The 14,636-nt window shown below is 37.0% G+C and overlaps 2 protein-coding genes across 2 annotated transcripts; both read left to right on the top strand.

The window, feature by feature from the left end:
• Positions 1-1,300: 1,300 nt before the first annotated feature.
• LOC106906440 (C-type mannose receptor 2-like) lies at positions 1,301-4,603 on the top strand. The gene is made up of 4 exons (XM_014971719.2): positions 1,301-1,304; positions 1,998-2,375; positions 2,595-2,948; positions 3,369-4,603. The coding sequence occupies exons 1-4, from the start codon at positions 1,301-1,303 to the stop codon at positions 3,719-3,721; spliced, it is 1,089 nt and encodes a 362-aa protein (XP_014827205.2). The 3' UTR covers positions 3,722-4,603.
• Positions 4,604-5,795: 1,192 nt separating this feature from the next.
• LOC106906447 (C-type mannose receptor 2-like) lies at positions 5,796-8,370 on the top strand. The gene is made up of 3 exons (XM_014971725.2): positions 5,796-6,180; positions 6,940-7,305; positions 7,593-8,370. The coding sequence occupies exons 1-3, from the start codon at positions 5,925-5,927 to the stop codon at positions 7,937-7,939; spliced, it is 969 nt and encodes a 322-aa protein (XP_014827211.2). The 5' UTR covers positions 5,796-5,924; the 3' UTR covers positions 7,940-8,370.
• The last annotated feature ends 6,266 nt before the right edge of the window (positions 8,371-14,636 follow it).

Raw genomic sequence — 14,636 nt, 5'->3', positions numbered from 1 at the left:
TAAGCACGAATTTCCTCCAACAAAATGTACCATCATAATTCTCTACAGCAACTTGACTATTACTTTTACTGATTTTATACATATAGTATAGCAACGTTTTAAAGGTGATTGTCTCCTCTCAGCACATATTGGAAAAAAAAAAACACACGTCAGGATCATTTGCTGATTGTTCTTAGAAAGTTCCAGAATAGCCCACTGCATTTTGGGAATTTTAGGAAACGTACAGCAATAATCCCAATGCAGCTGCAATTTACAGCTTTATTACATTTACACAAAGATAAATGCAATCCCAGACTTTCAAATAAATTGGACTTTGAGAAAAATGTAAGATGTTAAACATCGCATATGTACAAGCCACAGGTGATAGGCAACGTTGTCCTTTGGACAATCAGATAATCTAGATCACAACACCATTCTATCGGTACACTGAAAGTCTCAAAATCTCGTGACATATGTAACGTGCCAAATCGACGCTAAGAAACTTTCCGGGCTTAATGTGTTTGTCAGGTGATTCCATCTCGAACCTTTGCGTGTGTATTTTAGCATTAAAAACGCTCCTGCTGATCCTCACAGCATCTTTTATGGAGATGCATCATTGCAAAAAGTTGCATTACGACCAAGACATTAACAACTAATGTACCTCTATGGGTCTGTTTGTTTAGTGAAAGTGTTGAGTCTGTTTCTAGAGTCAAGTTGCCGTAGGGAAATGATCAGATATAATCAGTACAAAATGCAAAAAAATACACAAATATTGTCAGCTAAATGTGTTGCTGTTTGCATCCTCTCTTCTCTTCATGTTATGCTTGTTTTTTTTTTCTAAGATTAAAATATTTTAATATATATATCCTCTAGGTTTAATTTAATTTCCATACATTGTTTCTCAACTTAGTTGAATTCATATTTACTACATTTTTATTTGGTCAGTTCTTGGTAAGTTTTCGATGCTGAAACGTTATACTGATTATAAAAGTTAAAATACAAAAACGTTAAATGATAGGGGTCCCAAGTTGAAGTGACAATTATTTTGTCCTATTTAAGTTTTTTTTTTTATTGTAATGTTGAAAATTAGAAAAGAACAGCATGCCACATTTTTGCTTAACTTTGTCATCAAATCCAAGCACCCAGGATCTGTTAACCCTCAAAAGCTTCACATTAAGAGTCAAATCTTCATTCAGGTCAGTTCCTCTGCCACCTCATCTTATTGTACCCTTTTAAGTACGCAAAGAAACAGCTCACATGCATGGTGCTTTCCTTTTTGGTTTATTGAAATAAGGTCTCTAAGCAAACAAAATAATCAGTCATGGGTGAGGCTGAACATTTCCATAATTCTGCCTTCAGCTGAATTTCAGGACAAGCAGTTCTCAGTTAGAGGACAGAACCGTAAGTGTTTCTTCTGCTTGTTATTTAAAGTTGTGTTAATAACTTGTATGCATCTACATTAAGCTGCAGTAGTCTGGAAATAGCACAGTAAGTGTTGTAAAGGTTGAACTAACAGTTATGAGAATTGAACTTCTGATCAGAGAAATGCAACCAAAGTGGCTGGAAAAAAAAAGAAAAAAAAATTGTAAATACCAGATATTCTGATAATCCTTGAGGGAATTATGTATCTGTCTAGTCTGTTGTTTGCCTTTTTTTAATTTCTTTTTTTTTTCTTTTTTTTTTTTTACAGTGGCTGAAAACATTTAACAAGAGTTTAAATGTGAAAAAGGTCACCTCCACTCGACCCAGCAACCATGCAGTGGAATCTATTTCTGTTTATTCTGACAAGTAAGTATCTCTTTATGATTACTACAGCTGATGTTTTAGTCAAAACCCACTGAAGTTTATTTTGCATTTACATATTTATTTATATTTATTTATATTTATTTTGCATTTATTTAAGTTTATTTTGCATTTAGATGTAAGCATGGTAACACCAGAGTTTTCTGAAGTGAATAAAATGAAGCTGACAAACTTCTGTATGTTGAAACTCTTGTGATTGTATTTTTTGTTCACAGCTCAGTGTTGCTTCATTGACTGTCAGCTCTATCAGTTTCACTACATTAATGAGAATAAGACCTGGACTGAAGCTCAGCAGTACTGCAGAGAGAAACACACTGACCTGGTCACAGTGACTAACATGAAGGACATGGAGAGACTCATCGGGAACTCACCAGGAAGTATGAAGGAAGCTTGGATTGGTCTGTATGATCCAACACATGGTACCAGAACTTGGTACTGGTCTCTGCCTGGAGTGGAGTTTGATGAAAGGGAGGCAAACTGGAAACATGGGGAACCAAATGATGCAGGAACTGAGAACTGTGGGTTCGTATGGAAACATCTTCAGTGGGGAGACGTATCATGTAACAGTCCAACACAATTTATTTGCTATGACGGTAATGACCTGTACATTTATTTTTAATTCAACAAAGTTTTATTCAGATACAACTTTTCAGAGAGCTGTAAAATGTGGTAAAAATGTATTTTTCTAATTGATAGTCTTAAGTTATCCTCTTCTGTTGTTGCTGCTAATGTTCTTCTCATCTTTCTTGAATTCCAACGATTCTGAGAAAGATTTTTTTTTAGACCTCTGTCTTCTGACTTTAATTCCACAGACAACAACACTTCTAAGAAATTCAATCTAATTGAAGAAGCAAAGACCTGGATGGAGGCTCAGAGTTACTGCAGAGAGAAACACACAGACCTGATCAGTGGAACGAAGCAGCTACAGGATGAAGAACTGAAGATGATGTTAGAGTCTAAAGAAAATCACCAATATATGTTCATGGGCCTGATCAGAGACACCTGGAGGTGGTCAGATGGAAGAAGTTTTTCTTTCAGACACTGGAATAAAGGGTTTGATGATGAGCAAATCAACAGTGGTCAATGCACTGTGACTGTGTTTAATGATGGAGGCAGATGGAGGAATGAGAACTGTGATGAGAAAAAACCCTTCATCTGTTATGATGGTGAGTTTAAGTTTACGTAATATCTCTGCACAGACCGAAAAATATCTGATTTGGATTATTTTGCTATGTTCATGTGCTTTTAAAATAAAATAGTTTTCTAGATTCTCCACAAATTCAAACAATCAAACAGTCAATTTGCTGGCCAAAAATGTTCCGGATACAAGACCCGATAGATTCATGCTTTCTTGTCATTTACAACAAATTTTTACTTTGTCATTTGAATGCTTCTGGTTAAAACAAATCCAACCAGGGAATGTTTTGCCAATCTATTATTTATTGTGCAAACTATGTCTTCAGTTTCTATATTAGCTTGTGGGAGAGGCATCAAGTGTGATTAGAAAATAAACTGGTTGAATTCATGAGGTTTGGTTTACAATTTGAACAATCCTTTGGGTTTTCTGTTTTCTGTTTCAATGACAGATAAAGTGATCCTGATCAGTGAAAAGATGAACTGGTTGGACGCTTTAACCTACTGCAGAGATCACCACCATGACCTGGTCACCATCACCACCATGGATGATCAGAGGTGGATCCAGGAGAAAGTCAAGAACGCATTGACTTATTTCGTCTGGTTGGGTCTGCGCTTCCACTGCAAACTGAAATTCTGGTCCTGGGTTTGTCGTGAGGCGATCGGTCACAGAACCCAGGCAACCCAGACGTCAGGACGGACGGACGGCTGTAACATGTCTGGAGCCATGGAGACAGGAGGACGACACATGTGGTTCCAGAGAAACGGCGGAGAGGAGCATAATTTTATTTGCTCTAAGATTTAAACTAAAAGGTTTAGTCTGCTCTTCTCTGACATGCTTTAGTTGAGTTCTTTACTTTTTACCATTGTATTGGTATCAAACAGTTTTATGTTCTATTTGGTGTCTGTAAACATCTGGTTACATTCAGCCTCCCCGTCATGTGCTGCAGAACTTAAACTTATTTTATTATTTCTCCACTTTACTCGACACTTGGTGACTTAGTGGGGCAAAACATCTGACAGAGCCAGTGATTGGTCTGCAGTCACTTGTCTGAGTTTCTTGGAAGAAGGGAGTTAAAAGATTTACAGGAAAAATATTTCATTGATTTGTTTTTGTGCTGCAACAGGCAAATGAGTACATCTATGGAAAATGATGACACAAATAGGAACCTTGGATTCTCATAGAGAGCCAGAGTGAATCCAGACAGAGCTTGTTATTAGCGTGTCTGGTTTGTCTTTCATGTTTTTGCAAATATTCTACTTTTTTTTTGACTAAATTATTGACATTCCTGACTATAACAAAATAATCTAAACACCACTGACTGAAGCTACTCTCCCTAGCGGATGGTTATCTGTCCCAGAGTTGTATTATTTATGTAACCGAGCAACAGGCTTGAGTGACCCGTTTATTCAAATTGTCTCTTTGGCGACAAAAGCCGTCTGTTCTGAGACGACGTCAACATTTCTCTCGGACCCGTCTTCAGCCGAACCATTCATCCAAACAGATGTAACCAGATGCAAGTCTCTTCTCTACTCATTTGATCATGTTCCTGTTCTATTGTTAAATGTGTCATTTTTTTTTCATTTGCGGTGAAATCTCTTTTTATAACCATTTGAATGGGTTTTTTTTGTATGTTATCTCTATACTGTAACATAATAATAAAAATAAAGTCCTCTCTGAAACAAACTGGCTCACATGTTAAACATTTACCTTGATTTGTGTAAAGTTTCTTGAGGAAAGTAAGAAAGAAGAAAAACCTACTGTCATATATACAGCTCCCTTTGAGCAATGGAAAATGTGTTTTCTTTTGCACTACCTTGCGTAGTGCCACGCGATACTTTTAGGTTCCTTCACAACAATGTGCTTACTCGTCAGTTCATGCAGCATCTTGAAGTCTTTCTGCTTCAATGTAAGGTTTCTGTGTAGTTTTTCCACGAATGTGATCTCGTTTGTGAGATATTAGCCATTACATCTTGTTCATTCAGAAACAAAGCCACAAAAAACTCATGTGAAAAATTAACCAGGGGAACAGAGTGTCTTTCCATAACCACTGAGAATTTGGCTCAACTTTAACCAAAAGACTCCCAAAACTGTCGATGGTTAATATTTTTGTCACATGTATGCTTTCTGATTGTTAGGAATGACTCTCACTACTACAAGTGTGCAGCTGTATTCTAAAAATCTCCATTTCCATCTACAAAGCAACATTTTAATAAACCCAGATCTGGATGCTGCTCTCAGACTAATGATCTCATCCAGACAAACCAGCTGGACTTTCTCGTCTGTCCTGGATAGTGTACTCTCACAAATCCTCCTTTTCTGCTGCTATTGGTCTTTCACCTCTTGAAATAATTCTTGGATGTGTGTTTGAGGAGCAGCTGTGGCTCATTACATTTAGAAACTTGTGGAAATGCGAAAACAATGAACCGATTAATACATCTTGCTGAAAGGATGCAACTGGATATGTATATTTTAAAGGGTTAAGACTCAAGATAAAATAGTTGAATGGATGAATACTCAAAAACAGCAACTTTTACAAAACCTGCCCAGAAAACATGTAATTGTCTAGAATATAATCTGGATTAGTGGTAAACCTAGTTGTAATTGTTCTTACTATTACAGACAGAATGTGTCTAAATAATCTACTTTTTTCCCAACAGACATGACTCTTTGAAAACAAACTGTTGACCTTTGACCAAGAAGATATGAAGCTGAATTTTTTCCTTCTTATTCTGTTGGGTGAGTGCTTCTGAATAAACATTATAGTTATAGTTTACAGTTTTGATCAATTGTAAACCAGCTTCAGTAAACCAGCAAAGTCTTCAGATTACACATAAATAAATAAATACAAATCATTTACTTAATTTCTTTTCTCTTATTAACAGGCTATTGTTGTTTCATTGACTGTCAGCTCTATCAGTTTCTCTACATTAATGAGAATAAGACCTGGACTGAAGCTCAGCAGTACTGCAGAGAGAAACACACTGACCTGGTCACAGTGACTAACATGAAGGACATGAAGAGACTCATCAGCAAATCACCAGGAACAATGACAGAAGCTTGGATTGGTCTGTATGATCAAACAAACGCACAGAGAACTTGGCACTGGTCTCAGCCTGGAGTGGAGTTCGATGTGAATAAAACAGAATGGGACCATAATGAGCCAAATGACCACGATACTGAAAACTGTGGCTTTATTTTAGAAAGTCTAAAGTGGGGCGACATCTCTTGCAACAGACAGAAGTACTTTCTCTGCTACAATGGTAAGATTGTTTTGTGTCAGTAATTGGTCTTGTTTTTGCCCTTTTAAAATAAACATGAAAAAAGAAATACAATGATGAAAATGTTCCCACTTTTAAGCCCACAGTTACAAACCAGAGACCATAATGAAATGTTTGCCTAGAGCCATCAAATCTTTTTTAAAACTATCTAAGAACACCAGTAAAACTCATATTAATGCTGGTGGTAATGACACCTTGCTTACAGTAAACAACAGTAACTATTTATCAGGTCTCCAAAATCCTGAGGTCTGAGGGATCAGACCAGGAAGCAGAGATGCAGGTGGAGCAAGATTTCTGATAAATATCATAAAGGTTTATGTCTCTAATTTTAGCTGTCCTCATTGACTCCCTGTTAAATCCAGAATAAAATCTAATTACAAATCAAGCTCCATCATTCATCAGAGTTCTGATTGTTTAATGCAGTTTGTTCCTTGTGGACACCTTTAAGCTCAGACTGCAGGTTTACTGCTGGTTCCTATAAGTAGAATGGGAAGCAGATCCTTTAGTTCTCAGGCTTAGTTAGTTTGTGAAGAAGACACCCTGTCAACTTTTAAAACTCGGTTTGACAAAGCTTAAGTTATCCTGAGCTATTACTTTAGTAATGCTGTCGTACAGGGTGAGGCTGATGAAGGACAAACTGGCCACTTTCATAAAACTTAGAGTTTGAGATTTTTCTCTTGGGGTTCTGAAACTGTCCCCGACTTTTAACACATCCTGCTCTCATTGACTGTCTCTCCACAGAAAGAAAAACTTCAGATAAATTCTATCTGATAAAACAAGAGAAGACCTGGCTGGAAGCTCAGAGTTACTGCAGAAAGGAGCACACAGACCTGATCAGTGGACTGGACCAGGTGACTGATGAACAACTGAGGAATGTATTCAGATCGACAGGCAACCTGCAAAACGGACTACAATATGTGTTTATGGGTCTGATCAGAGACACCTGGAGGTGGTCAGATGGAAGCAGTTTCTCTTTCAGACACTGGAATCTACAGTTTAATGATGAGAAATACAACAGCGGTCAATGCGCCCTGGTTGAATTCAGTGGTGAAGGCAGATGGAAGAATGAGAGCTGTGATGTTACAAAACCTTTCATCTATTATGATGGTGAGTTTTTCTTCAACATCTGTGACTATAAAACAACAATCTACTTGCTTGAAATACGAACTGGAATATTACAGATTATGTTGTAAACAATTCAGTTAATGAAAGCGTGAATTTGGCAGTCATTGACATGCTGTTGTTCACTTTGCATTAGCATGAATGCGTCAGTTCTGGGCGTTGCTGTTTTTCAAAGCCCAGAACAAAAAAGCATTTTCAGGCTTTGGAGAACCTATAGTCACAACAGCTGGATCAGAGATTCAGGTTTGATGCATTATCTGTTTCTCTCCCAGATAAACTGATTCTGATCATCAAAAATAAAACCTGGGAGGACGCCTTATACCACTGCAGAGATCACTACCATGACCTGGTCACCATCACCAACATGGATGACCAAATATGGATCCAGGAGAAAGTCAGGAAGGCCACAAGTCCTCTAGTTTGGATGGGTCTGCGTTACACCTGCACTCTGGATTTCTGGTTCTGGGTCAGTGACGAGGTGGTCAGATATAAGAACTGGGCCAAAGGTGAACTGATGGACGACTGTGACATGTCAGAGGCCATGGAGACGGGAAGACCATATCAGTGGTTCAAAACATTTGATCATATGCGGTTTAATTTTGTCTGCTATGTGTCTTAATTATTACATTTTTTTTTGCTCTGTTAAAACCACATGTAAACTATTGATACAAATTTGCCACAACCCAGTTCCTGTTTTTACTCAGTCATGGTGTGTATTCTGTTATTGCCTGTTTATGCATAGTACAGTCATATCAAAAGTAATTTGCACTTAGCAGCTTTGTAAAGCTAAAAAAGCTCCATATCCAGGCTTCCTTGCCAAACATAAATATCAGTATGCGCTTCGCTCAATAGGGAAAGAATCTGAGATGAAGAGAAGCACACACACTTCCAAATTGTGCGTAAAGAAAGTATGGTAGTTTTAGTTCTCTAGGGTATATTTCTAATTAAAAATATATCTCTTTCAGCATGAAGATTTCAAACTAATGCTAATGTTCTTTTTCCATGAGAAACTGAATTGCATAATTAAAGATGGATTCTTTCAGGTTTCAATACATTGTCGTCTCACTTGATTTATGAATTTTGAGTCCTTTCTTCAAATGCATTTTTAAAGGTCCTGATTCTGCAAACTCTGCTTCTCCAGAGAGGTTAGTAAGTCATGTGATGTGTTTCATGAAAGCAACATCTGCTGCATGTTTTCCTCTACGTGTGGAATCAAAAGTAAAATATGACAATGATGCAACATGAACAACACTAATACAGTCAATGTGCTTTTTTTTAAACTTTATAACAATCTTATTCAGAACATGGGACCTTGGTTCTGTGCAACCAGCTCTTTAAACAAGATCAGCAGTTTTACTGAAATTGTTGTTTGTGTTAGGTTGGGGTTTTTTCTGTTTTGCTTTTTGATTCTCTTCTGTTCTGTCCTGGGTTTTTCTGGGAAGCTGCTATTTCCCCTCACAGCCACCAGATGTCACCACTGGGCGGAGCCCCTGGAGAAGTGTGGCGGCCAACCTGTAGACACACCTGTGTCTATTTTTCGAGAGCTGCGGAGGTGCTTCATAAGGACCGACTAGCTGACACTCCAGTGTATGAGAGGCCCCATAGGCCAAAACCTACAAACTCTCTTTCACGCACTATCAAACCCTCTCACATTTGCTATCAAAACCTCTCACACGTACTATCAAACCCTCTCACATTCGCTATCAAACCCTCTCACATTCACAGTCAAACCCTCTTGCACGTACTATCAAACTCCCTGACAGAGTTTGATTGCAACGGAAGTTATCTTAAAATTTCAGTTTCTGATTGGACCCCTGGCAGGCTTTTCAAAATAAAAGCGGACCTCCGGTTTATGTTTGATTCATGTTTCTCTCCTGCGGCTTTAAAAATGTAAAACTTTGTGTTAATTGATTTGCTAAATGTTAGAGCCATAAATAGGAAATATTTAAGTTATTTGTAAGATGGTTTGTTTGTATTTTATAAAATTTAGTTAGGACGATTGATATTTGTTTAGGCATTTTTATTGTGCAATTTAGTTTTATTTTGAAAGGACTAGGGAATGAAACAGATATTGGATCTATTGCCATAACACTAAAGGAAATCATGTATCTGAAAATAAATTAAAACATATTATGTTGGCAAAAAAATCTGTAAACCACATATGTGCTACCTCAATCAAAATAGCTGACATTTGACATTTAACAAATCTTTCAGATTACATAAACAATACCTTACCAGGTACTTTTCTGACTTCAGGATGACACAGGGGCACCTATAAGACCAATTTTAACTGAGGTTGCACATATGTGCTTTACAGGATTTTTTGCCCACACAATATTTTTTTTTCAGATACATAATGTTTTGCAAATTAAAACCCTCTATGGCATGGCGTTGCCCTCGGGCAACAAACCACATTTCTGTACCTCACATTGCGCTGTAATTTTATTTTGGGGGGAATGATTTAAAATACCTCCAGACATATTTTTGTCCAAATAAAAGAGGTATTGAGGTTCTTGTGACCTTTTACTTAGAAGAGCAGCAGTCGTTTTTATGAAGAGGAGGTGCATGCTACACCTTGCCTCCTTGTTGTAAGTTATACATCACTTTTCTTCATGTTTAAATTTGGGTCACTCTAACTAAAATATTTTAATATCTGTAAGTATGTAAAGAAGCATTATAGATCATTTCAAGACATTTTTTTAAATAATTTATATGCTAAAACTGTGTTTTTTTGTTTGTTGCCTCAGGGCAACATTGCGCAGTTAGAGCCCTTTTGCTCAGACAATATTATTCTAATGTGATGATATTCAATTGACTACAAAATAATTATCAAAGCCGATTTTTTTTTACTTTATTATTGACTAACAGCAACATGAGATGGATGCAAGATCATTTCATGGACAAAAGGTGCATGGTTCATAAGCTGGGGTCATTCCCAATGAAAACATGAGGATCCATTGTAAAACCATTATTTCATTGTTTGTTTATCCTCAAAACTGACTTCAGTCCCAAAGGGTGAAGAGCTGGTCATCAATGAAGAAATGGCCCCATTCCAAGGCAGGTAAAGACTGAAGCAATACCTGCTAAACCCAAATATACGGATCTGCAGGGTACTTCATATGGCTGGTGCAGATGGTGTTCCTTACAACTTGAAAATCTACACAGGGCCAAATCTACCAGATATGGGAGCTGGTGGAAATGTTGTCCTTTGCTTGGCTCAAATTCTACCAAAAAAATCAGAACTACAAACTCTTATAACCTGCACCCCTAACTCCTGTCACTGATATGAATCTGGTCACTACAACCCATAGATAATCAGATAACCAGATGGTGATTCCCAGGTATGCCAGTAATCAAGTGCCAAAAATGTGATACACACTTTTTTTCACATTAGCAAGCAATTCCTTCATGATGTTTAACATATAATAGGGAAAAAGACTAATTTCAACATCCTTAGTGATTCTAACTCTGCCAAACATACCCATGTACAAACACACAAATGCTCGTTTTAGTAATTTGCGCAAATGTACCATTCATTAATGAAAGTTAGTTGTTTATTTTATATTTTGTGAGTTGGAACGATGTCTGATTTATTTTTGTGAAAAAAGTTTTTTTTATGAATATAGTTTTTGTTTGATTTGTATTTCATTTCTCATAATCACTGTAGAAAACTTGTCGTTTTAGACCCCTTGGTAGAGCAATGTTGCCCTGAGGCAACAAACCCAAATCCGGTTCCGGGAGATGTCAGGGTCCGATTTTATGATTGATATGTAATTAGGAACCAACAAGCTCCCAAAAGAATGCAGGAAAAAACATTATGTATCTGAAAAAAAAAATTATTCATTCATTGATGACCAGCTCTTCACCCTTTGGGACTGAAGTCAGTTTTGAGGATAAACAAACAATGAAATAATGGTTTTACAATGGATCCTCATGTTTTCATTGGGAATGACCCCAGCTTATGAACCATGCACCTTTTGTCCATGAAATGATCTTGCATCCATCTCATGTTGCTGTTAGTCAATAATAAAGTAAAAAAAAATCGGCTTTGATAATTATTTTGTAGTCAATTGAATATCATCACATTAGAATAATATTGTCTGAGCAAAAGGGCTCTAACTGCGCAATGTTGCCCTGAGGCAACAAACAAAAAAACACAGTTTTAGCATATAAATTATTTAAAAAAATGTCTTGAAATGATCTATAATGCTTCTTTACATACTTACAGATATTAAAATATTTTAGTTAGAGTGACCCAAATTTAAACATGAAGAAAAGTGATGTATAACTTACAACAAGGAGGCAAGGTGTAGCATGCACCTCCTCTTCATAAAAACGACTGCTGCTCTTCTAAGTAAAAGGTCACAAGAACCTCAATACCTCTTTTATTTGGACAAAAATATGTCTGGAGGTATTTTAAATCATTCCCCCCAAAATAAAATTACAGCGCAATGTGAGGTACAGAAATGTGGTTTGTTGCCCGAGGGCAACGCCATGCCATAGAGGGTTTTAATTTGCAAAACATTATGTATCTGAAAAAAAAATATTGTGTGGGCAAAAAATCCTGTAAAGCACATATGTGCAACCTCAGTTAAAATTGGTCTTATAGGTGCCCCTGTGTCATCCTGAAGTCAGAAAAGTACCTGGTAAGGTATTGTTTATGTAATCTGGAAGATTTGTTAAATGTCAAATGTCAGCTATTTTGATTGAGGTAGCACATATGTGGTTTACAGATTTTTTTGCCAACATAATATGTTTTAATTTATTTTCAGATACATGATTTCCTTTAGTGTTATGGCAATAGATCCAATATCTGTTTCATTCCCTAGTCCTTTCAAAATAAAACTAAATTGCACAATAAAAATGCCTAAACAAATATCAATCGTCCTAACTAAATTTTATAAAATACAAACAAACCATCTTACAAATAACTTAAATATTTCTATTTATGGCTCTAACATTTAGCAAATCAATTAACACAAAGTTTTACATTTTTAAAGCCGCAGGAGAGAAACATGAATCAAACATAAACCGGAGGTCCGCTTTTATTTTGAAAAGCCTGCCAGGGGTCCAATCAGAAACTGAAATTTTAAGATAACTTCCGTTGCAATCAAACTCTGTCAGGGAGTTTGATAGTACGTGCAAGAGGGTTTGACTGTGAATGTGAGAGGGTTTGATAGTACGTGTGAGAGGGTTTGTAGGTTTGATAGCGAATGTGAGAGAGTTTGTTAGTACGTGTGAGAGGGTTTGATAGCGAATGTGAGAGGGTTTGATAGTACGTGTAAGAGAGTTTGTAGGTTTTGGCCTATGGGGCCTCTCATACCAGTGCCTGAGTATTTGCCTCAACTGGTAAACGTTTCCTTAGTGAAAGCCTTCTACGATTGAACTCGTGTTTTGATCGCTCCTTGTGTTCTCCCTGTCAGGTTTCCTTGTAGTCATCCTGAGACTCCTCGAGGTGGACAAGCGTTCCCGTCTGGATTTCCCTTGTGTTTCTTCACGACGCCATTGGTGTTACCAATCGGTTGCCCTCCCTCGTGCACTCACCTCCCTGGTCCCTTCCCGTGGATTCCCTGCGTCTCGCCACAGGTTGGGCCTGCCGGCGCTTCATGCCCCGGGAGCTAGCCATCGGAACCCCCGCTCAGATGTCAGCTTGCTCCCCTCACCAGCTACAAGGCTTACCTGTTCGCTCTCCAACTGTAACCCATTTCTCCAGCTGCCGCCACCGACAAGACCCAACTCCGCCTTCAAGTAAGCACTCTCTGAAAGACTCAGAATTATTTCCTTGGATCTGTCCAGTTTTTCACTCCGCTTTTCTCAACAGTCCGACGACCGGTTTCCCTCCACTCCCAGGTTCCAGGACTGTTCCCCCTGACCCCCACCACCTTTCCCCAAATAAATATTATTGTTTTCATATCGCTTCTCTTAGTGTGTTCTTGCATGTGGGTAACCCGGCTAGAACCCAACATGACAGTTGTGCTTTTTTGTATAACAGTGATTCTTGAGAATAGGGACAAAATGGGTTTTAATTTTCCCATATTTTTTTTTAATTATTTCTCAACCTTATGTATGCAAATATGACAAATAATGTTTAGAAAACATGAAGATGCTAAGGTACAGGCTCCCAGTTGCGAATTTTTTTTAAAAAAAATTACATTTTTAATCGACCTGACCCAGAACTTTGTCATCACCATCTGACAAAAATAAATCTAAAATGATTTTTAAAATACCCCATTAGTGATATTTTTACTCAATTTACAGACAAATGCTTCTCAAGAAATAAAATAAATATTATTTAAAACAAAAAACAAGAAAAAGTCCATCTGATGGAGTTGACAGTGCATGACGGAGTTGACACAGAACTGAAGGTGGTGACAAACTAGTGAGTAAAATGAAAAACTTGGTACATGTGAAGTAATGCAATTCATGTAAAATACATTAAAATGAATTAGTTGCACAATTAAGTGAGATTTGACAACAATTTCACTGAAAGAGTCAGAAAAACTCTGACGGAGTTGACATCTGACGGAGTTGACGAAATGCCAAACTACCTCAATTTACATGATGTTATTCTGAAGGAGGCCATATTGTAGCTCGTCAGGTCCATGAAATCTTTACAGTTTACCAAAATTAAACTTTTATTTCGCAAAATTTCATCAAAGTTTTGTAAATTGTCAGTTATGGAGTTGACACATCATGGTTGTGACAAACAACTTAGGAATAAAACAGAAGAAAAAACTAAAGAATAACTTAAGCTAACCAGAGCTAACTAGCCCTCCTAGCAAAGGAAGAGAAAAGACAACGTCATGGGGTCCTCAGAAGTTCTGGTGCCCCCCAATAATGCCTGATTTTTTTACATTCTTTTCATTTCTGACGGTGTTGACAAAAACTAAGGACAAATTTCAACGGACTTGGAAAATATCTAAAAATTATTTTTAATTCAATTTATCGATACTTTTATAATTATTTATATGACTACTTATACTTAATTGTCATAATATATAATTTTAGTATTTCTTTAATTGTTTTAAACTATAAGAATGTGTTGAGTTCTGCTCCTGGACAAGGGCTTTTACAGGCATCATCCACCGACTACAATGTTTAAAATAAAAAAATATTCAGCAAAAAAAAGAAAAATATACATTGTTGTGCTCACATGACCCAGGTTAGTTTAGTTAGATATTTGAAAAAAATATATTTTGTGTATATTTTATTCAAATTTCATGCTTTATCCATAGGACCTGTTTTGTCCCTATTCTCAAGAATCACTGATAATCAATTCTCTGCTATAAAGATTGTAGAGAATTTAGAAAACCAGC

The sequence above is a fragment of the Poecilia mexicana genome, unplaced genomic scaffold (assembly GCF_051168715.1).
Source record: "Poecilia mexicana isolate PSO_F unplaced genomic scaffold, ASM5116871v1 scaffold_18, whole genome shotgun sequence".
Taxonomy (NCBI): domain Eukaryota; kingdom Metazoa; phylum Chordata; class Actinopteri; order Cyprinodontiformes; family Poeciliidae; genus Poecilia; species Poecilia mexicana.
This window is presented reverse-complemented; position numbering and strand designations above follow the sequence as displayed.